The sequence below is a fragment of the Candoia aspera genome, chromosome 2 (genome assembly GCF_035149785.1).
Source record: "Candoia aspera isolate rCanAsp1 chromosome 2, rCanAsp1.hap2, whole genome shotgun sequence".
Taxonomy (NCBI): domain Eukaryota; kingdom Metazoa; phylum Chordata; class Lepidosauria; order Squamata; family Boidae; genus Candoia; species Candoia aspera.
The window spans coordinates 30,028,157-30,055,595 of record NC_086154.1 but is presented as its reverse complement, the minus strand read 5'-3'; the positions used below and the strand labels follow the sequence as shown (position 1 = coordinate 30,055,595).

Genomic DNA, 27,439 nt, shown 5'->3' with positions numbered 1-27,439 from the left:
ATATATCTATATAAATGTAAAAACAAGACTTCATCAAGTTATATACTCGTATAATATTCAAAAATTGAAACATCTGCTTACATAATCTCAATGAACTCACAATGTACATCTACATTATTATGCTTATACTGCAGGGGATGGAGCAGGTAGGGAACGAAGTTATGAGTGCATAACTTGTTTATTTATCAATTTATTACATGGCCCTTGCTAGTTTGATTTATATCCTGCCAGCGAGGTTCCATAGGTGAGGACGGACTTGCATCTGTCTCCCCAGTCCTACTCTAACACCTTGATTACTGTATTACACTGTATTTGTCCATGCCTGATGTCAGGCCCAGCCCAAGAACAATGAAGAGTCAGTCCATTCAAACTCCAGTTCTTTATTTGCTCACACCGTATAGGCAGAATCTTGCCAGGCTAAAGCTACTCTACTTAACCTAAGGGGAAATAACCTGGGAGACTCTAGGGCGGGGCTATCCTGTACCTCTTCGTTTTCCCACCATTGCCTCCCGGACTGTGCCTCCTCTTATCTCCTCCACCTCCTTGGAATGTGCCCCCTCCTTCCTGAGAACCAGCGGCACTGCCGAAATCCACCACACCGTATGAGAACAAAGGATTCAGAGCCTGCCATTCACAGTCTTAAATTATAAAAACCGTGTCAGTGGATAGGATAAAAGAATGGGGGCAGTGTGTTTGTTAACAAGCAAAACCGGTTTCTTTTTCTGTTTTAATAGTTGAATCTTGTCTCTAATGTCACGCTTTCAAAGACCGCATCAGAGGCTTCTCCACAGAGCTTACCTCATACTCCCACCACCCCGACAGCACCCATCACTCCTGTTACCCAGGGACATTCTGTCATCACTACTACCAGCATGCACAACGTTGGGCCTATCCGAAGGCGGTACTCTGATAAATACAATGTGCCCATCTCCTCAGGTAACTAGATGGCCATATAGAAAAACATGTTTGGTTCTTCCCGTTCAAATACAGCTTCTAAACTATGAGCTGTGGCTAATATGAGGACTCTTCTCCTTTATTTAGCAGATATTGCGCAGAACCAAGAATTCTACAAGAATGCAGAAGTCAGGCCACCCTTTACGTATGCATCTTTAATTAGGCAGGTAAGTGATACCATCTCTGAAAGCTGGCTTAGATCCAGGGTTGTACATATATGTGATGCTATAGGCAGAATAGATGATCAGCTAATACAAGCCTGCTGACACCTTTGCTATATGGGTTTTTTCCTCCCCACAACAGCAATACATATACCATAATTGCTTTTGATTAAGTATTACAATACAATGTGATTATTAGGAAATTCATTTCACACAACACTGAAAATGAGCCTGTTTAAAGATGGCAAGTCAATTATCACAAGCTATAGTAATCTCTGATCCCTAGAATTAATCTGAGCTCAAAATAATTACTAAGCTTTAATCAGCTAGTGAAATGTTTTGCATTTCTCTTTGATTCTGCTCTGTGAATGACTAATAAATTAATATTTCTGTAAGGAAACAGAAATAAAACTCAAAACAATTAGATAATTCCATTTTCAGTTTTGCCATTGAGCTATTAAGTACAACCACTAATCTTCCATCGTAGTGCAAGTGTTTATTTTGCTCTGACTTCCATTTTGTTTTATTTATTCAGACAAATGTGTAAGCATATTTTCTGATCACTGTTGCATTTTAATTGCTTTATAGGCAATTCTTGAATCTCCAGAAAAGCAGCTAACACTAAACGAAATCTACAACTGGTTCACACGTATGTTTGCCTACTTCAGACGCAATGCAGCAACGTGGAAGGTATGCTGTATTCCCTTGTATGATTCTTGCTTTATGATTCAGAATATACAGAATAGAAAACACCATAAAGATACCCAATTGTATGTAAAAGACTGTGGACTTCAAAATACAGATCAGTTGTTTTGATGCACATAGGGTGCCTCTTATCTGCACAAACATTTTATTAGTTGGCAGAAAAAAACCTCTGTCTTTGAAATGCCCCAATCTGAATACCTGTTATTCGTGGGTTTTTTTTCCTGCATGCTGTGATTGAGCTACTAGTCCATCTCTATAGCTGCTCCTAGCAGTGAAATATTTCAGCTGCTGAGATACAAGAGGAAAGGATGATTAATCAGTTGGTGGCTTTATGTATACAATCTTTTAGTGAAAATCACAAAGTCCTTTTGCAAAGATTCATAGAAAATTAGCTTTGCAGCCTGCCAACTGATACACCTGCCTTAAATTAATATGCCAACTTCTAAAAATATTTGCTGGTTTATTATGAAACACAATACAGGTTAATTGGGCACAGCAGTAAAGTCACAAGCCAATAAAAATATTAAAGCTAGCAATTTAACAAATACCCCATGTGATTTAAATTTCAATAGTTTGGCTCCATTTACTTAATTTCTGAATGTGTTAAAATTCTCATAGAATACTCCTTTCTTTTAATCTGGCTGCAATCCAGAATGGCACACCTGGCACCTGAATATTTTTGCAGTTTCCTTCCACATTGTTCTTTCTTCCTAAAATCGCAAACTGCTGTTTATCCCTCCCCTTCCTTCAATTTCAAAGGTCCTTGGAGAATTTGGTAAAATAGCTTTTAAAGAGGTCAACATCCTTGGTGCATACTTAGTAGTTTCTCATGGTTCCAGACGTTTTACCTCCTTTAAAAAAAACTGTTGCCAAAAGTCCAAATTTTGAACTTGGGGAGAAGGAGGAAGAGGAAAGAAACTTAAACGACAAATCAGAATAGAAAATTGGGTCCTATTCTGAAATTAAAACTTTGCCAGAAAAATGGAAAAACATTATATTCTCTTTTGGATCACATCTACTGACTTCATTCCAAAGAACTTCTGTTCAAGTCAGATAACAAGCACCATGGACTTCTCTGCCAAGTTTGTGTGGGTATGGAGACTGTGGCCCTGAAATTGGTCATGGAACATAATAGATCAGAGATTTTACTGCTATCATCATCGTCGTCATCATGACAATTAAATTCATTGGATGGCCTTGGGCAAGTTATCATCTTATTTCACGGAGCCTAAAACGCCAATGGTTTTTACCATAATCAACTAGATCTGATCAGTGACTAAATGTCAATTTAACCTACATGGATAGGATTTTGAAAGATGTCATCTGTATGACTTAGTTGGAGATCCCCAGGGCAGAATCCCTGTTAGTCTTCAGACATTCTCTCTTTCTCTCAAAAAAAGAAAAGAAAAAAGAAAAATATTCATTTACTTGTTTCTGCAATCTAACATTCAGTGTTGGCACCAGATTTACATGGTAAATATTGCTTTAAGATATTTTTTTCTATTCTGGAGGAAAACAACATCTAAAAGAGAAAAAGTCTTATTCTATACTTTGACATACAGTATTTATACTCTCAACAGTATTATAGAGGAAAACTTGATGGTGTTTACATCCAATTGAATTCTCAAATGAGGATTCTTGTCAAAAATTAGCACTTTATTATAAATATATGTATACATAAAGATGACTACCACTTTAGACTAGTGAGATAGCTAAATGAAAATAAAATGCTTCAATATCCCTGATGGTGAGGGTGAAGATCAAAGGAAAATAATAGTCTTTATGCCACTTGGTTCCAAAATCTGATCTAATTGGAAATAATTACTACTCAAAGCCAAAAATAATATTAATCTTTGGCAGAGACAGATATTCCTAAACTCAGCTGCCCAAAGCCTGGTGTCTTTAGATTTTGACATAGTATAATATGGATCTATGGAAACTGTATTATCCTGGAATACTTTTGTCCTTTAATATCTGAGGACAGTCTAAAGATTTGGCATGTAGTTATTGTGAATGTAATTCAGGACTTCTGGAACACAGCTCAGATCATACAAAGTTTGTTTGGACCAAACTGAAATTCAGACCAAATGAGTATAAGCTCTTACTGATTTCATCTTGGAGAACTGACAGATTAGTAGACAATTAAATATAGTTTTAATTGAGGGTAAATAGCTTTCATTTTGTATGGTTTTCATATATAGAAGAGGTTATTTTCTCATGCCAATTGTGTCATCTCCCCCCCACACACACCTTGCAGTTCTGCCTTCTTTAAGTGATCATGTTCCTTCTATACATTGGGAGGTAATTAAAAAGCATTGCCCCATAGAGAGAAAGACATCTTTCTTTTCATTATCAACAAAAGCACTGTAAGAAGGGATTGTGAAAGTCTACATTGGTTCTGTTCCTACAGACAGTTATGGAATTACAATATAAATATAATCCCTTTCTTATGAATCTGAAAATGCAGTTGATCCAATTCTCTGCCACGTTCTTCCCCATCCTGCATGTGCTGCTCTGGGTGCAGCACTCCTGTTGTTAACACACACACAGTACCCTGTTAGCAGGCCTCTCCTAACTGAAGAACATTAGCCTGGGAGGGATGCTGTTGTCTGTTCTTAAACAAACATATTTTCAAAAATGAAATAATCAAGCAGCCAAAATCCTTACATATGTGGAAATGGTGGTATAGGAATTGAGGAATGGATTTTATCTCATCGAAGACTTGGATTTTAATGTTTCTTGAGTAGAGGCTGCTAACTTGCTTCATGGTTCCTTACCAATTTCTACCTACATAATTACAGAATTCTCAGGTGATTTATTAACCGTCTTTCTGCCAAAAATAGATATATCCCTGCATTTGTTCAAGAACATGGACTGTCTGTTTAGCCTCTTTTGAGGAAACAGATGTGTTACAAGGGTGAGAAAATTAGTTATGCTGTGGAACTGCAACATCAAATGATTCTTGGAATCTCCTCCCCCATGTGGCTCAGACTTCCCTCTACTGTTTTAATTAATGTGATAAATGTGTTGTGCCTAACCTTGGTTTGCACAGTGAATGTAGACAGTCATGATTAGAATACCTTTCACTATGTTGACCTGAATTTGTGAATGAGGGACTTAGCCTTTTAGGTTATTTAAACATCTGCCCATATATTTCTCTGGTATTATGCCTGTAAACTAGCTTCCCTATTGACTATTGGTAGATGTGAGTTAACAACCTATGTATTCTTTGCTTGCTTTTTTTCTACTGGGTATCAGTTGTGAATGATTGTGTACCTTTAGGTATAATTTGTTAGAAATCTGTCTGTAATCGGTTTAGGCATATCCAGGGCTTTTTGAATTTCCAGCATAAGACTATCCTGAAAGTTGATAAATCCAGTGCTAGGGATTGAAAAAATAAGACAGAAGCATAATGTGGCAGTAATGAGCTTCAGTATATGTACTATAATGGAGGACTTTGTGTGAATTCAGCCTAAGACTAAACTGTGAACTGCCCAGAGTTACTGGGAGCTGGACAGTGTACAAATTTAATAAATAATAATAAAGACCATTATGGTTTGATTAAACTGGTAAAGTTATCAGAAATATTAGATTCATAATTTTGATAATAGCAATATTTGCAGCACAAATAGTAAATATTATGGGATGTTAAAGTCATCTGCTTCGTGGTTCTAACTCCAGTAATTAAGAACAGAAGCGATCTTCCATACTGGAAGATGTGGTGAAGAACAAGAATATAAATGATTCATAGCAGGCTTTGGATTGCCATGATATTAGTGTATGGAATTACTTCACATTTCTTAAATTTCCAGGCCATGAAAATATAATAAGAACAATTAATTTTTTAGCAGCTGCACAAAATCATTTTTCTTTGCAGTTTTCCTTCTTTCAGAAGAGGATATAGTACGTAGCTGAGCCCTATTCTTTTCTAACTGACTATTCTAACTGAATAAAAGTCCCTGGTAATATACAGGTGTAAAGTTATTGTAATGTTGTGTTATTGCCAAGGTTAAACTATTCTTAAAATTGTCACTCCTAATAAAGGACTCAAAGGATGGTTTTCACGATCTTTCTTTTGCAAATCTGACAAGTTATAAATATATTGTCCAGTGTGGAGGGTGGGATGAGGGAAAGGGGGCTTGCCGGCTAACAATGCCGTGTTCATGGACAATGCTAAGACTCTTTTTCTCATGGAAAGTTTTTTTTCCCAATGTCTTCTCTCTTATACTTGCTGCAGAATGCAGTGCGTCATAATCTTAGCCTTCACAAGTGTTTTGTGCGAGTAGAAAACGTTAAAGGGGCAGTATGGACAGTGGATGAAGTAGAGTTCCAAAAACGAAGGCCACAAAAGATCAGTGGGTATGTCCACCATGTTTGAACTTCTTAGCCTAGCTTGGATCATGCTTACAGTTTTAACATAGAAGCTTTGGCTGCTAGATGGTGTTCTAGATCAACCCAGATAGTTTCACCTTGTGACAATCGAGGTGAAGCAACAGAGAGCATTTCATCACTACCATTTGTATGCCCAGCAGTCCCCTTTGCCCTTGCTTGCTTGGTGTTTGTTCTGCATCACATGCTAGTAGCTTTTAGGTGGCAATGCATATTAACCCTCACGATCCATTTGCTTATGCTTATTGCATTTTATTTTCTTTTTGTTTTCTTTTTGTTTTTTTCCTTTTCCCTGTATTTGATGTCTGTTCTGTTTCCCCAATCCCATGCCCCTTTGTTTCCAATTCATCTCGTTTGCTGCTGGTCTTATCCCAGGGTGCTATTCGCACCAACCTATCCCTGCATAAGTGCTTTATCAGAGTAGAGGATGAGTTTGGGTCCTTTTGGACTGTTGATGATGAAGAGTTTAAACGTGGCCGTCATATTCAACGAGGCCGTCCTCGAAAATTCTGCCCTGATGAAAACTTTGGCGAGCTTATTACACAGTAAGAGCTTTTACTTGCTTTGTGTGTGTATGTGTGTGTGCTAATTTTTTCCCCAGTTTTTGTTTTCTGTTGCTTTTGCTTTGCATGATATATTCATCTCATGTAGACTTGCATTTCACAAAATAGTGGCATTGCCTTTGCTGCAGTAGTAGTAGTAATAATAATAATAATAATTTAAATGTCATGGTTGTACAGTACATGCATTGCACTGCTTCTTGAAAATGCCTCTGCTAACATTGTCTGAGATGTTTTTAAGTCATATTTGCTTCAATCCAGGGATACAGATATATTCTTCATTAGCTAATGTAATCAATTATATGATATTAGGGATGTTATATATAGATCTTTTCAGTGATTCTTGCTCCCCTATATCCTTTCAACACAATACACACACACAGACACACAGACACACACATATAGCTATAGGTAACATAAAAATATTTGAAAACTCTGTGGAAAGATTTTACTTCTTTCATATTTTCTGTTGACTGATTCAAAAACACAATGTGGGTGCCAGACTATCAGTAGAGGACAGAGAGGCCTTTTCTTTTTCCACATCCAGGTTCTTTCTAATGTTTTCTCTTGTTTTCTAATGCTGGGAGGGTTGGCATACTTATTAGTAGTTCCGAGAGAAGTTATCATCAGGTGGAGTCCACTGACTACTGAGCATTGCTTTTTTAAAAAGTTGACTAAAACTCTGGAAAGAAAATGGAAGAACTCCAGAAATAGGTTTTGATGTTTATGTTTTTTACTATTTTCTTATGATTTACATGAAAAAAAGGTTTGCAGTCATGAACAAAAGCCCCTTTAAACACAATAAAATGAAACTAACTTTTAAAAAGACATGCATAGAATTATACATGGGTTAATTGCTTTTAAATCCTTTTGCAATTGATGTTAGTTTTGAAATTAAGAGTTAGTTTCCATTTATTTGAATGGCGAGAACGTCCAGTATGTTAGGGCTCAACCCTTTCCCTTTTAACAGCAATCAGTATTTAGGTGCTCATTTATAATACACAAGATAGTTATTATTACATTAGATATTAGATCATTTTCTCACAGTTTCTAAAGGATCGGTTCTGTATTTTATAGACCAGTGTTTCTTAACCTTGGAAACTTTAAGATACGTGGATTTCAACTCCCAGAGTTCCCCAGCCAGCCATGCTGGCTGAGGAATTCTGGGAGTTGAAGTCCACATATCTTAAAGGTGCTAAGGTTGAGAAACACTATTATAGACTATAGACAAATGAGAAAAGCAGCACTCCCAAATAGCGAATGCTTCTGGTTTCTCAACTTCTGTAAAAGGAGCAGCAGTCCTTAAATGCTCGTGTGGATGTAGACAGACAAGGTAGGCCTCTTGGGGTAGTTATTTAGATACCGCTTCAGGGGACAATAATCCCAGTTTTGTGTTTTAGGACCCACCAGAACATTTACAAGAGTGAATTGAATTGCCAAACCAATTTCCTGCAAGTCCACCATGGTGAAAGTTCCCCACTTGTTCACTGAATGACTCGCTACTATTTTTAGCTCCCTCCTTTCCAGTCATTCTTGGCTGAGGATGGATAATCCTGTTGGATTTTCTTCATTTTGTACAATGGGATTACTCAGTCATCCATATAACACATAAAACCATTCTCCTTCCTCAGGGCATCGACTGTTGTGTGTTCAGGCTCAATCACTGCTCAGGGGGAGTCTCTCTTTAGCAAGGAGGCTTGTCTGGATAATAGCCTCCTTCTCTTAAGCAGAAAGGTGGGGCTGTTCAGAAGTGGGGGCTATTCTTCTTACAAACTGTAAATGACTTTGTGTTCTCCTTTCATTATAAGACAATTAGGAAAATAATATACTAAAAACAGCCCTGCACATATTTAAGAGACTTGTGTTTGCCTGTTTTTCCTCTCTTCCCAATCACACGAAATCTAAAGAACATTTAAGGAATCCACACACCTTCTCTGGAGCAATACACGCGGCTCTTTCCCCTGCTGCAGAAAAAAGTTTTCTTGGTTCTATGAAAAATCCTCCTGTGAACACCTGCTGCTCAAAGAGTTGTAAAGATACTTAGGACCTCTACAGCAGTAAATAGCTCAGGAGACGACCGAAGGGCACTTAAAACGTTTCAGTCTAAAAGGGGTGATTGCCTTTTAGTTGTGAAGTTCACTAGAGAAAGCATTCAGTTTTTCAGTTAAGTAACTACTAATTTAAAAAAAAAAACATTGGGGAGGAAATAATAGTATTTTTATTATATTGGTTTTGGGTTATAGGAAAGAACCTGATTTCCTTGAAGTACAATAGTGGACTGCATTTAACTTTATGCTTTTTCTTTTCCAATATATTTTCCTTGCGCAGAAACTCTTCACTTATTAAAAACATGCAGACCAGCCACACCTACTGCTCACCTCTCAATGCTGCTTTACAGGTAAGATTAACGAGTATGGCAAATACACCACATAGGCATGTGTGCCTTCTGTATTCGTTTCAAAATATATTAGCCTTGCTCTAATTAGATATTAAATTTTAATTCCGTTAAACTTTTTTCTTAAGTGCATAAAGCATCATGGTCCCTGGAGGCAAACACATATCAGGCTGCTTCAGCATTAGCTAGATGCTTAGCATTTTGAATATTGTGGCAAAAAAATTAAAAGTTCACTTATTAATATTTATCAGCAGTATCATAATTTCCATCCTCTTATTCCAGAATTTCACTTGAGGCAAAAATACCACAAGTGTAATTACTCTAGCACAGCTATTAATGTGCTGAATGATAGGATATGGCGTCACATGACCTTCTATTGTTCGTGGCTTTAAAGGGAACGTAGATACTGCATGCACACATGCATGTGCTCCTTTTCTTCTTCAAAGGGTCTTTGAGATGTATGTTTTTAAACTGTTAAATAGCTAAACTTGCTATATACAAGGTGTGAAGAAAAGAGATGTCAGTTTTGTGATGCTGATATTAAGAATATTTTTAAGCAAATATTTAGGTAATCTGTGTTAAGGGTCAGGGTTTATATATTTATAAATAAGTGTTACAACTTTGTATAAGCAGGTAAAAATGAAACAATTGTATAAATTATTTTTCCAGGTATCCGTGCTAAGAGAAAAGCTTCTCAGTTAACTTTAGACTTTTACATATTTTTATTTTTGTATTCCTTCCTTTATTCATGTATTTTACCACTTAATTTATTATTATTACTACACTGCTTTTAAGTTTTATTTCTTAATTAAGCTTATAATCTACTCAGCAAATTCTTGTATTAATGGATTAAAAACATAGTAAATTAAAAACACTGTTTTTCTTAATAGAAGATCCCCACTAATTATAAGACAGACACAGAGAGACTTTACTATCATGTCTCTGGAAAAATGCTTAGATGAATTAAGATTCTTAAGCTTTATTTGGCCAATATATTAAAAAAAATGAGGCAGCCATGGTGCCTCTTTTGAAATCAGGTCATCAGAGTATACCGTATTTGGAAAAATTTAGTAGACTTTCACCTTCTAAACCAAGAAGTAGATTGATTACAAAATAAGTAACCACCTACATCTTCATTTATTACTTTAATTTATGTAGTAACTTCTGAAAAGCAAATGAAAGCATGTGTAAATGAAGCAACTGTAAATACCATTCATTAGGATCTTATTTTCCCTTGAGTCCTGTGGAGTGCAATTTTTAAAGACAAGCTTCATCTGAGGAATAGCATTAAGATTACAAGCACATTTTGCATTCATGAGGCTGAAAGGCAAAAATAAAAATGAAGAGATCCGGTATTCCTTCAGCTTGTGTTAGCTATGTGACTAATTTCACTTAATATGCTTATCATACTGAACAGTTCATGTTTTTAGTTCTAAAACATGTGTTGTTGTCGTCATCTTCCCAGTCCTCTTATATTATGTGATAATATAACATTAATTTCTGTCCTATTACAGTGTCACCACTTTTTTAAGAAATACCCCTACAGTGGGAAATAGTGGGCTTTTCATATCAGACTCAGTACACAAAGAGGGATCAAATAAAAATCTATACTGCCAGTACAATTCTGTTCAGCACTATATGCTGCTGGCAATTAGCTTTATTTTGTAGAATTTAAAAGTTAAGGGGAGCAAAATACAGGAAAAGTGGGCTCTCTTTGTCCAATCATCACTCCTTTTCTCACTGAAATTGAGAAAAGTAAACCACATATGTAAACTGGATTTAATTTGAGATTGGGTTCAGCCTTGAAGGATATGAAGAAACAGTATATTAGAATGCGCTTATGACCCAATGCCAAGTTCTCTCTTTTGTTTCCCTTAATAAAGGCAGGATAAACATTAAATAAATAAATAAAATAAATAAATAGATTGCGGCCCCGCCCATTTGAAAGAAATGCTAATTTAGTAAGGATAGCTTTTAAGCAGCCTTGTACTACATTTGGTGATTGCACTGTCTCTGGCAAAAGGCAGTAAATATTTTGTTTGAAGTTACAGGGAACAACTATTTGGCTGATATATCATAGGAAATTAGTATTCATCACCAATTGGTGGCCACTTTGGACTCCGATAATAGCAATTACACCAAGTTTCATTTTAGCATCTCTGGTCAAAGTGCTACTAAAAACACAGCTAATTAAAGCAAGTAGGCTCACTTGTTTGATTGGTGGGCAATTCAATACACAATAACTTTACTTCTAAGTTTAACCAACAGTATCATCCAAAGCCAAGGAAAATGTCCTTTTCTGATGATTTCCCTTACTTCTTGCCCTACTGGTAAGATAATGGTCTCCTGTATTAGTTTCCTGAAGCAAAATTTCTTTGGGAAACCCTTGTTTTGCTTTTCCCCAGATTCTTTTACCAGGAGAAGTTCTAGTAGTGAGTGAAGGGAGTAGCGGGTGTAGTAATACGGAAGATCAGGAAATGAAACCATGGGGATGAATAGAGATGTCTGATCCTGTTCTTCTATCCTTAACCGCATATATATTCTGCTTAGGTTGCTGTCCTGATCTACAATATTCAAATCCGTAAACCCTGCACTTTTTCTAGGCCCAACTAACACTTCAGAATGCTCTGTCCTATTCTTTCTATCTAAAGACAGAAAGCTCCATCCAGAACTTTGACTCTACTGATTAATGCACACTTTAAAGAAAAGCAGAAACCATCAAAATAATGTTTGTGAGAAGGTCCGTTTTACAGTTGTTTTCTCACGAAATGCATATTGCTTTTTTTCACTCTGTGGTATTTAAGAAGCTCTTTGGATGTGCATGTGAGAAGTAGCGAAGTAATTAGGGAAAAAATTAGTGCAGTGTGGATGGGGGGAGAGAATCACAGCCTCAGAGGAGAAAAATTATCATTAGGATTTCTAGATTAATAACTTGGAGCCACATCTTGAAATGTCGTAAGAATCTGCCTATTACTGTCTAACTGCTTCTCTCTAGAATTTGCCCCTATGCCCACCAGTGGTTTTGGAAAAGGAAAAAATAGCAGGTGTTTTTCCTGTTTTGGCTTTTACTAAATAAATTATTTTGCTGCAATCGCAAGTTATCTCTGTGGTGCAAAGTACATGACTCATTATTTCTCACACCACAGGAAGCACAAGTCTTATATTCCCTACTTCATCAAAATTATTTTTCTGTATCTTTCATAAAAATTTAACATAATAATCAGGAAATCAACCCTGACTGTTCATTGGAAGGACAGATACTGAAGCTGAAGCTCAAATACTTTGGCCACCTAATGCAAAGAGAGGACTCACTGGAAAAGACCCTGATGCTGGGAAAGACTGAAGGCAAAAGGAGAAGGGGACGGCAGAGGATGAGATGGTTAGATAGCATCACCCATGCTAATTTGAGTAAACTCCGGGAGACAGTGGAGGACAGAAAGGCCTGGCATGCAATGATCCATGGGGTCAGGAAGAGTCAGACATGACTTAACGACTGAACAACAACAAAAGCTTTAGGTTGCCCTGGATAGAGACCAGGACTGTGCTTCAAGGAAGGCAGCTAGATGAAGCATAAAGACCTGGGAAAGTTCAGTAAACCTCCCAAGGATGGAGATGCTCCGTATTTGACAGCATCAAAAATCCCAAGGTGCAGGACTAATCTGCAAATGGGATATTTTTTATGCATGTTCTGTGACATACATCCTGATTACAGTTAGCTGATGAAGGGGTTTTATCAGATACACTCATTTTCTCTCAAGTTAAATACAAGAAAACGAAAACCCTATAACTTTACATAGGAACCTTCTCGGAAATTCACTGCTTTCTGTGTCAGGCTTGCTTTGGGAAGAAACATAATTTAGATCTTCCTCTCCTTTGTTTCTGTTATGTGATCGTTTTGTTTCTGACAAACAAAGATGAAGCTAGAGAGAGGTTTCCTGTAGGCCATTCCAAATAACACAGTTTTTCCATAGGGAATAAATACTGATTACTTCTTTTTGGGATCTTCCAGTAGAGGAAGATCTGCCTCCATGTCTCAGATTGTTGGAAAATGTAAATCTCGCTGTATAAATTTACCTGCCATTCAAAATGTACATAGAAGGTAGTTCACATGTGGGTTGGTGTCTTAAGTGCTGTATTTCCCCAGCATATTTTTATTTTTATTCTATTTTTATTTTCTTATTTATTTATTAATGAATTTATATTCTACCTTTCTGTTTATTCCAACACCCAAGGTAAATTAAAACAATAAAAATGTAGAGTATTAAAAAGAAAAAAATGAATGAATTGAAACTGGTCATTAGAATAATTAGCAGTTAAAATATTGGCAATATTGGATATATTTATGCATTCTCTTTTTCTCTCTATACACACACTTACACACATGCTACCATTCCTTCATTTTCTTAGAATTCCACAAAACGATAACCATCAAATAACTGCTTTCTTTACTATTACCCTTTTTCTGCTTTACCTGCTTTCTTACATGTTTGTATGTGGGAAAAAGTGAGGCTTCCACATGGATTTCAGTGATTTCTTTATCTTTCTCACACTTATGTACACCAATATGCACACCTGCACAGGAAAATCTTCCTACTATACTGGGAAAAGACATGAAAGCTTTATGTTTATTGCTGTCTCAGAAGGCAAGTTTATCAAAAAAGCTGCTAGTGTGTTTGTCGTAAATGCAAGTGGCTCTCCAACCGTATTCAAGGAGTTGGCCTGCAGCTAATGCCGAACTGAGTTCTGGCAGGTCTTCGTTCTTATTCCATCTTAGCTGCAGGCTTTTTGGGTCTGCAAAAAGTTTTGATTTCTTCATTTAAATAATATTTTAGTAAGCCGTTGAATGAAGCATTATAGTAAGAGTAAAAAATACTGGCCTGAATGAACTAGCATAAACTACCACTAAGGTTTGTGTTTGGTTTTAGATTAGCATATTATATAAAGTCCCTCTGGTGGGAGGAGATGGGTGGCGACAAATTTGATAAATAAATAAATAGAGGTAACTGCTGTGGTTTTTAACAGGGCTTGGGGTTTGTGCAAACCCTGCTGATTGTGGATTAATAAGTTAGGGTGTTGAAAAGTGTATTACCGTGCACTGCTTTTAAGAATGGCTTGCCTGTTTATCTGACCGCGACAAAAATGACTTTCTGGTCACAAATGTCAGTATCACCCAAAGCACAAGAGCCTTTTGACTCATGTAAGCAAACAACAGATACTGCTGGGGAGAGGAAATTAATGTCTCCCCTATTTAAGTCTCTTCGCTTGATCTTCAAGCAGTGTATCACTTAATGCAAATTCCAGAATAAATGGAGATGATTTGTATCACAAGAACACTGTTTGCTGATAAATACACCAATGTTCATCAAGGAACTTTGGGATTCCAGCTAGAATATAGCTTTGTGAGGCTAAGCCGGTCTTACGTTACTTACATTAAATACATAGTTTTGTACCGTTCCAGGAGTTTTCAAATATCATATATATTTACTTCATTGCCCATGTTTTTTTTTCCTTTTGTTGGGGGGATCCTCACTGAAAATTACTATTTACATTAGGAGGAAAGGTGGCACTTTCCTCTTGAGGCAAAACCCAACTTGGTGGAGAAAATTTATATCAGGACAGTGTTGCAAGGTAAGTGACTAAATACCTTCATCCTGTTGTTGAGAGTTTAAAACCATGCAAGGCCAAGTTAAATATTTAACGTATTGTAGTTTGTCTCTAAAATTCCATCTGAACTGTTTCCTGTACAGTATGTGACTGGTTTTGGTGACAGAGGTGAAATCACTTTTAGATAAAAAGTAGAGATGAGTGAACTTTTAGCTATGCCAGTGGTGAAATTAGTAATATGGAGGTTATGATTTTATCCTTTGCATTTAATGAAAAAGAAAATGCAAATAATGTAACTTTGATGTAATTGGTGGTACATATACAAATACGCATTTGTTTCAATTCTCCTATCTTGTCTGTTGCTTTTGTAGGCTTCAATGGCTGAGAACAGTATCTCTCTATACACTACTGCTTCCATGGGAAACCCCACTCTGGGCAGTTTAGCCAATGCAATGCGGGAAGATCTCAATGGTGCAATGGAGCATGCGAACAGTAATGGGAGTGACAGCAGTCCAGGCCGTTCCCCTATGCAAGCAATGTAAGTAGAGAGTGTGTTTTTGCTACTCCTACCTCTGCCCTTGTCCTAACAACCAGGAAACACACTGAGACATGGAACTGGTCTCTAATATTTATTGCTAGTACTTAACAGGAATCCTAACAAACTGAAGAAGCGTGGGAAAACCCAGACATATAACCCCCAAGGGTTAAGGCGGTCCCGATCTGTGTCTCTTTGAATGGCTGAACAATTCATCAGTGCTACGCATGCGCTTGACAGTCTGGATGGGAGCCCCCTGCTCGCCATCCTTACTCATGACAGCCCTCATCTCCCCCCCAGCTGATTTAAAGTTCTGAACTTCAGAAAAGTGGTCAACATTTAATCATCTCATGTATTAAAACCAGAATAAACACATTAATTTATGTTTTTATACCACCCATGAGCATCAACAGCATTAAAAAAAATGACCAATAATATGCATCATGTATAAAATATAGTAATAGCAGCAGCTACCAAGAAGGTGGGACCTTCTCTAGATGATCTCACACTTCATCTAGAATCATACCGGTTATCCAAATTTGCAGACAAATCTAACTAGCTTTCCACCTGCCCCCCCCCCGCCCATTTGCCATATTGTCCTTTATTCCAAGACCACAGGATAACAATAAAGCATTACACAGGCGCATTTATTTTAGAAAGGGAAGGGAAGAGAAAAGGCCTTTAATTAATTCTTCAGTTCTAGTCATTTAACACAAAGTTCCGTCAGTGACCATTACTAGTTACACTGAGCCTCCATGTTCAGAGAGGAATTTATTTTGAGTATAAGATATTAGGGACAAATCATAAAAATGACTTGGCACTATGATTTCTATTTATTTCTTCCATGGAAGCTCTTCATATTCAGACCACACTTCAATAAAACGTAGATGCATTTTTTTCCTTTTTGGGCTATCGTTCAGCTACATAGCATACATACAGACTCTCCCAGTAGTCGATATAAGCTTCTCCTTAAGTGCTTTTACTGTGTTCCACAAGCCTTTGGGTGCGGCTTACCAAGGCCCTCCCATGCATCCATGCAGGCTACGAAGGTAGCAGAAAGAAACTCCCCATGCAGCTGGCAGCATACGTCCTTTACTAAACACATACCAGAAGCCAGTCAATGTAACCAAGTGGTTTCTGGCAGAGGGATTTCAGAGTAAGGCTGATTGGGTACCTAGCAGGTCTCTTTGGCCAATACCTAGGTCATAAATAGGATCTCGGAATGTATGTTTGTCAGTGATATTGCAAATTCAATTAGTTTGTGTTTTTTTTCCAAACAAGATTCCATTTAAACAATGGCTTCAGTAATAGGAGATAGCCATTGCCAATAAGTCTTAGTGGTGAGTTTCCAAAAACATGTGGCTGAGTACAGTAATCTATGGTACTGTTTTTATGCAGCAGAACTGAACTTGGCTTTAAACCTTTGCTTCCAAAATGCATGCCACATATGCACAAAAATTTGCTACTAGAAAAATGTGGAAATTGGCAGATATCAAGTTATTTCAACTAAAGAGACTTACTTCTAGAGTTTGGGAGCTTTGTAGTAGTGGGGTGCAAATCATTCAGAATTTGAATTGCTTCAAATTTAAAATGCCCCATTTTAGGTTGGAAACCACTGTGTTGTGCCCCAAACAGGGTGTTTTGTTAATTTTGGAAGTTTTGGGGGCTTGAAATACTTCCAAAAATTGTTGAAATAAACACCTTCAAATGTTTCAAACTTGAAATTAGACATTCAGATTCAGAATGATTCAAATTTGAAACATTTTACATACCCTTTGTAGATATTTGGAATAAGAATATGAAAACCCATCTATGAAAAATAAGAGGATGATCATGCCAGCAAAACATTTTGTTGCAAGACTCAGGAATTACATTTCAGCCAGCTGCCAGTGCTATTTCGTTCACTTTAACAGGGCTTTGATTGACTGTAGTGAACGAGCTGTAGCTTAAAGGTCTAAATCAAAAGGTAGGGAAAAAAATTAACCTGAAGCTACTCTAATTATTAATTGTGAAGATAATTAGCATTTAATGATTTGTAACAAGTTCCCTACCTGCATAATATTTTGGGCAGGGGGTTGAAGAGAAAAAAAAATCTTAAGGTTCATAATACTTTGATATTTCAGCGTTTTAAATAAGTGTTCATTTTGCTTTGAGAAAAAAGCTTTAAAGAAGGCAATACTCACTTTTGATAATTAATTTTAACATTGTCTTTTACCTTCAAAACATTGAAACAGATTTAGCTTTTATAGAGATTGTTTGTGCAGTATTAATTAGCATTCCCAAAGTAGCCTAACATGACATTATTTTAGCACAGTTTGAATGTTTTCCTCTTTAGGCACTTTTAGTCACAAATATTCTTGTTCTTCCCATACCAAGAATATAATACTGGTAGAAATGCTTGGCTGTTGGAATTTTTCAAGAGTAAGGCATCTTATTTATCAGAAATTCTCCATATTTCTCTGCTAAGTTGTGCTTGAGCACTTATTTGCAAGGACACATTGTAGCATTTCTTTCAACTGTTAGAAAGCTTATGCTTCTGGACAGATACAGTAATATTCCAGTATTCAGTGCAGGCTGTTGGTATTTACTGTCTCAGCTTTCAGATTTCTGTCGAGTACCTTTTACAGCTCTTATTTTCCTTTATGGAATACCCTTCCCATAAAGTAAATTGTTTTTTATCTGTAGTGGTACAATGGAACAGAACAAGTCTTTATCACAAACTTAGAGGGCTTGTTAACATAACATAACTAAGCAAGAAAAACACTTCAGCAGAAATCTGACTGTCATTCATTCATTGCATGTTATGAAGCTCACTCTGAAATGCTCCTATCTCTTCCACATCCTGTCATTTCCCTTTCATTATTTTGAAGCATTAGAAAGAAGCCCCATAATTGCAGCTGGGGACATAACACTTTGATCCTGACATGCTCCAAAGGGAACAACCAAGCACATGTTTCCATGCTGGGTGCACCACTAGAATACCCTGGCTATGAAACAGTCAGGTTGATAAAAAAAAACGCTTGCTTGCCAGAGTAGACAAAGAAAAGAATTATTCAGATGTGGAAAGAAGAAAAGTTTCATTCAGTGAGGTTATAGTTAATCTCTCCAGAAACGTGTAAAGTCAAAGGAGTGGCTGGGAATTACAATATTAAGGAAGGAAAAAAATGTTCCAATACTTATCTAAGCAACAACTGTGTGTATGTGTGTCTATCAATCTATCTTCAGGATTTCTAATGTCCTTTTTTTGCAAATACTCTCACCAAACAGTTCTGGTGTGTCAGAGATCACTGGGTAATGTATACATTAATGCAAGTTCATTTTCATACATCTAAAATGGTGTCCTGTTTAAAAAGCACATGCACATAGACACACATACACTGTGACTGTATTAATATTTTCAACTTACTCCAGACAACACTGGAGAAGAATTAGACAAATATTGCATGTCAGCTAATACAACTACTTTGTTTAATAAGTTTTTATAACACAAGATTATTCTTCCATGCAACTTGCAAACATAAAGGGTTCATGCTTTCAAGGCACATCTATCTCATAAAAAGAGGCAGTGGGAAACACCCCTCAGTACTCTAAAAATTGTTCTTCCCCTGTACAATTACACTATCTGTACCAATACTGTCACACTAGAGTAGTAATTCAAGAGATTATACTGAAGGAAATATTTGAAAAGGATTTCTGCCTTGGTAGGAGTCAGTGTACATCTGGAGTCTTTCAAAACAATCACCTATAAATGATAAAAACACTGAAATGCACAAATCGAAACAGTAGTGCTAACACATGCCCTAGTTCACTATCATTTTACAATTAAAATACAAATACAATCTCAAGGAGAAGCTAGTTTTTGACTTCCAGATGTGGCTTTCTCCTGGTCATCAAAATTGTTTAGGGAGAGACTCATTCATTTCCACTCAAAATGTGTAACTATTGCAAACCCCTTGGAAATGAAACTTCATTCACAGGATGCTTGTAGTCCCTGTAATTTTTTTCTTCAACTTTATAGGGTTAGCTTTGATTGAATAAAATACCTAATGGTGCAAGTTATTTTACTTAAATATCAGTTATTTACCAAACCAACTGAATTTGCTTATTGGGTTGTGTTATAATTATACATGATATTGCAAAAAAAATTAAACTTCCTTTCATAATAAAGTCTCTTAAGAAGACCCTACCTACTGGCAGGGACATTTTTACATATCAAAAGCCCCCCAAACAATAAAACAAGGGGAAGGTAATTTGTATCTGTAAAGGGTTTGTTATGAATATGATTTACGGACAACATTTTTCAAATGTTATCATGCCCATTTTGTATAATCAACCCTTGATCCCTTGTGGGTTATTCATGTGCTATTCTGTAATGAGAAATTTGGCAGATCTCATCTCCTTGGTGCATCCTTAGTGCCCACCATGAGCTGAGGATCATGTTCTGCCTTGTTTACAGCTGACAGCATTATTATTCTCATTAGGACTCTGCTTTGTTATCATATTGTTGTGTTGAGCGAGCCTTTTCCTCTCCGTTTGTGTTTCCTGGCAGGGTTTTTCTTCCCTTATTGACAGTTTGTAAAAATACGCATTAATTTGGAGTTTAAAGCATGTATCATGGTGTCTCTTTGCTGTGTTTGCTTGAAGTTGATTAATGATAGACCCTCGCTGGGGGTCGTCCTCTGGAGACTTCCCTCACAGGTTATGCATGTTAACTAGAAAAGCAGAACACACAGTAACCGATGATCAGCCCAGCCTCCAGAAGCTCAGTAGGCTGAGAAGCCATGGGTTTGCTTTACAGATGCTTATTTCATTTATTTATCTGAAGATTGTATTAATCAAGCTAATGTGTCACTTGAGAGCATTTTCTCTGAATCCCAAGAAGAAATCTTAACCGACAGCACTTGCTGTTTTTCCCTTCTGAAGCCCAGTATTCTTACACATATAAAGTGTTTCATTATTTGCAGCCAATCTAAGTTTCAAAGCGTGAATTGCACATGTGACAAAAATGAGAGGGGTGGGTGGGAAGAAGCGATAGTCCATAGCAGCCACAGTAAGGGAGGGATTTCAAGTAATTTAGAATGTTTACTCTTTTATCGTTCTATTTGTAACAGTACCTTTGTCACTTTGCTGGAGAGACTGTACTTCCAAGTCCTCCAATGTATTTTATAACAGAATGTCAATGTCTCTAAGATCATTGGTGTCTCACCAGGTGGCAGCACCTGGCTGACCAAGTCTGGCCAGGGATCTAAGCAGAGTCAGGCCTGGTTAGTACTTGGATGAGATACCTTTTCAAAATACCAGAATACCAAGGGTACATTGGGAATTTCAAAAAAAAAAAAATCCTGAAGATAGTAAAGCTCTTCTGTGTTGTTGCCAAAAAACCATTTGGTTGTGTCTATGAGATCACAAGAAATAATGTTTGACTTTCGTAATACAGAAGTCAATAATTTTTTTATTATGCAAAGTTTAATATGTTTGAATTGTTTTAACCTGATTTTTTTTTACCTAAACCGCTTTTTAAAAACAGACAAGTCAGTTAGTTGCTCATCCACCCTTTTTCTGTGTGTATGTGTGTGTGCATTTTCTTTACAGACACCCTGTGCATGTCAAAGAAGAGCCATTAGATCCAGATGAAAACGAAGGCCCACTCTCCTTAGTGACCACAGCCAATCACAGTCCAGAATTTGACCACGACAGAGATTATGAAGATGAACATGTAAATGAAGACATTGAATAAATATGTCTGTGACTTTCATTCTGCAAATGAAGATCATGGGGAGGGACGAAAAAACCTTATCTTTCAGAATTAGCTGTGAAATCTCTCCCCATCATTGTACAGTCTGGAAGATATACTTGGTCCATTCTGACAGCTATAAAATATGTTAACACTTAGTGCCATCAAGTATCCCATTTGGGAGTATTTTTGATTTTTCTACTTTTTGTTGAAAAACAAAACAAAGGAATTTGTACTCTGTGCATTGGATGGACTTGTTTGGTACTCGGAATTCCTACTCACAGTCAACATCAGTGTTGTAAATGTGTTCCACTAATTCACTTATCCACAACTTGGCAGCAGACTTTGGACTGCAGATCTTCCACTTTGGGACACTGAAGACATGAAGCTGAGCATGTACACATGAATTGCAGATCAAGCCTTTACCCAGATTTTAAGGATTTCAGTGGACAATATATTTGCACAGTATCGCATGTTGATTATCACTGCCTTTACTTTTTTTTTTTTTTTTTGCTTCCATTTGGGATGGGGAAATTTTTTTGAGTGTGTGTGCGTGTATACTAAAGGGTTAAAAGAAAAAAAAAAACCTTTTTTTTTAGTGTATAGCTTTAATTTTTTTTTCTCCTAGTTCTCCTATACCTTTTTAAGTTCTGACCTCAGGCCTCAATTGGCCAAGGCCTTTTGAGGCTTAATGTTTTCTGTACTTTTGTGATGAATGTTAATAGGTGTGTTTATTATACAAAGCTGAATGTTCTTTGAATTGTTTGTAGTTCTTTTTCTGCCATCCATTCCAAATTTCCTTCAGATGCCATCATGTTTTCTTTAGCTATGGGAAACATTCCATTTTGGACTATATGCCCCCCACACCTGACTCTGGAAAAAGTTCTAAAATGCTGCTGTGACCTGTGCAAAGTTATCTTACAACAGAAAGAAAGACAGTAATGCAAGAGAATGAAAGGCAAGCCAGCATCAAAGCTGTAGAATGTGGTTCTAAAGTCATTCCACAGAGCATGTGTGTGTGTGTGTTTGTGTGTGTGCATGTGTGTATATACACATGCGCATAAAACCATTGTTTGCAGTTTTTTTCATTGGTTTTTCTTTGTTTGCAGCAATAGTGAATATTTAGAAAGACATTTCACAGCCCCTTCAGAACATGCACGCCCTACAGAAGTTGTCAAAAACAAGTGTAACAGTGTAAGGCTTTTATGCGTTTAACTTTTTAACATAAATCTCTGGGCCAATCAAATCTTTCTGAAATATGTTGGCATATGTACTATTAGATTCTTATTTGGCCACATGCATCACAGGACATAGCTCGTGGAAGTCCTTCCAAGTTCAGTTGCTCAAGATTAATTGGTGGCATCCATCAGTTTGATTTAAATTTTTTGCATTCAATTTGTTGGGAAGGCAATAAGGCCCATTAGTTGTTAAGTGTTAGTAATTTTGCCATTGCAGTTAAGATCATTACACAATATCACACCAACCAGTATAAAAAAACGAACAGTCTGAAACCTGTGGGCAAACTAGCGCTGTTGCAGATGACAGTGTTCTTCAAAGCTAATGTGGGCAGACAGCTGGAGTTAAAATGTTGGTACCCCTTTATCACCAAACTTCTAGTGACTTCATTCTCTAACCACTTTTCAGTAATTCACTCATTTATGTCAGATTATAGCTTTTAATTTCAGAAGCCTTTCTGATCTTAATTTATATTCTATTTTGTACCCTTCTCCCCTAAAGTTACCAAAGATATTACACAAAGTAAATTATGTTCTCTGTTATATGCTTTATCTTATGAAAGCCAAATATCCTCTTATTGTTGATCAAAGGAGGTTAAAGAATTTTGAAGCAAATGACAAGATAATGGGCTACAGCTAACTTGAGAAGGAAAACTGCTCCTTTATTAAAGTATAATTTAGAAGACCAAGTAGATGGCTGAACCAAAGTTTTTGCTGTTGTCGTTTTAATTTGTTTTTCTTTACAGTGACCAAATGTATTTCTGTAAAGAGAGAGGTTTTTAGGCTGAAGTTAGAGAATGATACCGTGAAAAGGGCACCATTTGATTCTGAGGAAATAGGAGGAGAGCTTATTTTGCCGAAAAAAACTAGAATGACCTGAAATGGAGAGAGTTACATGAAATACAAAAGAACACTCATGACTGAAAGTGAACCATATCATAATTACTGAAGAAATTGTTGGTATGCTTTTGTTTGGGGTTTGGCCTATTCACTTTTGTTAAAAGCCAATGGCAGGGCAATTTCTTTTTGACTTTGCTTACCTGTGCCCAAGATTTGAGAATGACTGTGGTGGTGGTTGTGTTGGTCTCTGCCCATCCCTTTTCGTTTTGGGTCATCTTTTTTATATGGTAACACCCCTGTTCCTTTCTAAGCTTTGGTACCGTTCAAGCCAATGGGAGATTTGCCATTAACTTCAACTGGACGTGAATAGCAAAAAAAATTTTTGCCAACAGTGAAATATACAAAGCTTGCTTTTTTCTGACTTTTTAAAGGAGGGCAGTCTGTAGTCATTTGAAATATTTTGAAGCACACCATATTCAGGCAGCTCCATAATGTGCAGGCCATAACCAGAGGGGATCACAAGACATATCTGTCCCTGTGGTTCAAAACTGAGTGGTTTTGCTGGTTAGCTTGGTATTCAAGAAGGGGATAAAAATCTGGTAGATTAGTTCATTCTCAGCATGTGTAGCTAGACATGAGTAAAGATAACAGCATGAGAAACTGTTAGTACGCATACCTCAGTTCAAACTGTTAGGGAATGAGTTTAAAAAAAAACACCTACATTTCACTCAATTGCACTTAGTTGTATGTCTTGCATGCATAGACTAAAGACTGTAGCAAAAAGAAAAAAGAGAAAAATTTAAAAATACTTACCATACCTTGCAGGTATCACTGCCCTGCAGAAGAACCAAGAGAAGATCTCAGGCTTTACATCAAGCAAACTACGCTATTTTTTACAAATTTCTGATTCTGCGTCCCTTTGGATCATAACAATTGTTCCTTTAGGGTCGGGTTTATTATGTTGTACATATATAGCCCAATGTGTCTGTGATCCCGTTTTGTCTTTTGGTGGGTGGGGTGGGTTGGCAAGGGAAGAAAAGAAAAGGGGGAAGACAGTCCTCTTTTTTAAAAAAAAAAAGAAAAGAAAAAAATCATTCCTCAAAAGGAATTAATGCAGATGTTTGTCAAAACACCTTTTGCTTTTTGTGCAACTGCTTTATATTAACCATACTTTGACAAATGCTTTGAAAAAAAACCTACTGTATGTAATGGAATTGCAGAATATGCTGCACATGTATTTCATTTAGGTACCCTTGCTTTAAGACTGTGGGATGCCTTTGGCTGACATGTGGGAGAAAATCCCAATCTTTGTTTTCGTTTTGGTAAGATCCTCCCCCCCCCCCAAGCTTCTAAACTGTAACATAGTAGGCAGATTTTTTCCTCCCACCATTACAGATCAAATCACGTTTGTATCACTTTGTTTCAGAGGTTTTGTTTTTGAGATTTTCCTGTTTTTTGTTTTTGTTGTTCTTATGCGATTTGTTCTTAAATACTTTCTCTGCCTCTTGTTATCCCCATCATTGCCTATTTGGGCTACCTTAAGGGAAAAAGGAAAAAAGTTTCAAAAGTTGGTTGTTTTTTTTCCCTGCTGCAGTAAATACTTTGCATGATGAATTCCAAGATCACACTTTCAAAGTTTATCAGTGAAGAAGTGATTAATAATGGAAAGTGTCAAAAACTATTGAACTTTTGTATAAAATGAAATGCTTTACAAGGTGCCAAGATGTAAAGACAATTTGTTACATGGGTTTTGTTTTTGTTTTCCTTTTTTCTCAAAGAAAAGCAAATGTGATAAAAGTAATACCAGGTATCAGGTGAAACTGCTGTTAGGAATGAGTCAAGGCCTACCTTCTTCACCCCCACAGCCCTCCACCGCCTGCTGGGGCCTCCTTCCTTTTCCCTCCTGAACTTGCCTTTGCTGCCATCACTCATGTCTGGTCTCCTGCTGTGGCACAGGAGGGAGAAAGATCTTCCTGATCAGGTGGATTCCAAATGCAGCAGCAGACATGGAGCCTCCTGCTCTATTTGTAGATCTCCAGATGGCAGGGAAAACCTATCCCAGTCCCAAGGGTTAGACGTGGCGGATCATCCTAAATAACTTTTCGCCTACAATAAGAAAGATCCGCAAGCTGGCACCTCATTTTGTACAAAGACCATCCTTTCCTTGGATTAGGACAGCACAGTTCAAATGCTTAAAACTTACTGGATTTCTGTTTTCTACCAAAAGCAGAAGAAAGGAGGAAGAGATCAAGGCTCATGCTTAAGGGTTTTGGTTTTTGGTTTTTTTTTTTGAGGGGGGCAGAATCTCCTTTAGGAGATTCCAACCATAATATCCATGATCAGGGGTGGGAAAAATAAATAAATTGTATTATTCTTCAAATAATACAGATCATTAGATATTTTTTATATATAAATATATATATATCTCAAAGTTTTTAAAAAAATAATTTTGAAGTATTGTAGTTTTCAGAATGCTGACAAGCTACATTCCTTATAACAGGGAGAATGTGTTTTAAACTCTTGGAGAGCTTTTGGTACATTTTGGTTAACAGACTTGGGTAGAGTTTTTAGATGTTCCAGAAATAATTCCTCATTCTTAAGTCTTCAGAATTGCATTTGCTGATCTAGTCTACATTTTTAAACAAATCCAATGTAGGTAACAGACTATCTCCTTCCTATAAGCCTTGATAAAAATGGTACAGTCAGACTGTTAGCATGGTGCTTCATGTGTATGTGCTGCCAGTAATGAGATTCTCCTTTTATTTTATTTTTAGGCATACAAAAAACTCATTCCTTACATCAACTGTAATTCCATCATTCCATGTCTGTTGATGCAGACAATAAAATGTTATGTAGTCAGTACTTATTACTGACATTATAGCATTCTCTAATGCAATAAAAGTGCTGGTTGTTCACACTGGTGATACATGTTGCCATGGGCTACGTGTTTTTGCTTTCCCCTTATGTGCAGATGGAGTACTAAGTCCACTTTACATAAGCCTGGCTCAGCCTGTAGACCTTTATCAGCAGGTGGTCATTTCCACACCAGTGACACAGACTGTCTTCCATGGTCATTGACCAGTCACTGTACAAAATAGTTATGAGGACAGACTTGCTATCACTTCATGGATTAACTGAGTAATTCTGCTGTTAAGTGATTACTGTAAATTGGTGATAACCTTACAGAAGTCATGGTGCTTTTACCACATGGAAAGAAAGACAATAGATCAGTATTTCTTAAAGTGTGGTCCTAGGATCCCTGGGGGTCCCCAAGACCCTCTCAGGAGTCCTTGAAATCAAAACTATTTGTCAGCCTATGTTGAAAAATAATTCAGTCCTAAAATCCCATCAAACAATCACGAGAAGTGGTAGTGGCAGCAAATGCGCCAGTTTTAATTTTTAATAAGTGAAATATTGATAAATATAACCCATGCAAACAAAGCGCTTTTGGGGTCCTCCATAATTTTTAAAAGTGGAAAGGGGTCCTGAGAGAAAAAAGTTTTAAGAAACACTGCAATAGATGATGCCAGATAACAGCATTATCAATTGTAATTTCCTGCATAGATGTGGTTGCCATCTATTGGGATGACTAACAAATTCATTTGGACAAGAATCTACCATTTTACTTTGCGATAAATTTCAACTCCCTAGTGCTCATGGTATCATTGTCATTTACAATAACGACAGAAAAACTGTATCTGGTCATTTAATACTTTAAGGTAGAGATGATTGATTGAGGACCATCAAGTCAGTGTCAGTTCTTAGCAACCACATGGATAGGTAGCCTGTCTTTATGAACAGGTGGACATACTTGGAAGTTAGTGTGTTGGGGATATTCTTACAAAAATGCTGTTAGGGAACAGAGCTAGTCAGAAAGCACCCATCAATGAAAATGTAAACTGGTGAGATTGTTCCATACCGCCTTCCCAAGCCTTCCAGGATGCATTGTAGTGTTTCAGCTTCTCTAAAGAAGCCAGTAGCAATCCACCTCTGAAAGATCCACATGGTAGCTAAGAACCGAGCTTAGGGAATCTTGAACTTTGGGGCTGGCACTTTGTGTTGTGGCACGCTCCCTTGCCTTGCTCATTTTTAATTAAAAGATTCCAAATAGAGTACAGCATTTAAGACTAAATGAATAGAAATATAGAAGCCCTGCTGTGTAGGGTTGCTGCCCTTTGCAAAAGAACTCTAATGGCAGAAGCACCATTTCCTGATGTGATGCCCCAATAGTCAAGGTTCGCTTCACAAATGCATAAGGAATTTAAACTGCTGATAGTAAGATACTGTACCCAGAAGAACAGTAGCAGCACATGTGGAAGCTGGGTAA

General features: G+C 37.0%; 1 protein-coding gene across 9 annotated transcripts in view; it reads left to right on the top strand.

Annotated features, from left to right (window-relative positions):
* The window catches only part of FOXP1 (forkhead box P1), a 557,404-nt gene extending 531,370 nt beyond the window's left edge, over positions 1 to 26,034 (top strand). For 8 of the 9 annotated variants that reach the window (XM_063291587.1, XM_063291582.1, XM_063291583.1 and 5 more), the window contains 7 exons: positions 735 to 936; positions 1,042 to 1,121; positions 1,704 to 1,805; positions 6,058 to 6,179; positions 9,098 to 9,167; positions 15,140 to 15,306; positions 20,896 to 26,034. In XM_063291587.1, coding sequence (XP_063147657.1) covers positions 735 to 936; positions 1,042 to 1,121; positions 1,704 to 1,805; positions 6,058 to 6,179; positions 9,098 to 9,167; positions 15,140 to 15,306; positions 20,896 to 21,040 — 888 coding nt within the window. In that variant the 3' untranslated portion in view covers positions 21,041 to 26,034. The remainder of the gene's footprint in view (positions 1 to 734; positions 937 to 1,041; positions 1,122 to 1,703; positions 1,806 to 6,057; positions 6,180 to 9,097; positions 9,168 to 15,139; positions 15,307 to 20,895) is intronic. The other variant, XM_063291586.1, reaches the window with a different exon arrangement.
* The last annotated feature ends 1,405 nt before the right edge of the window (positions 26,035 to 27,439 follow it).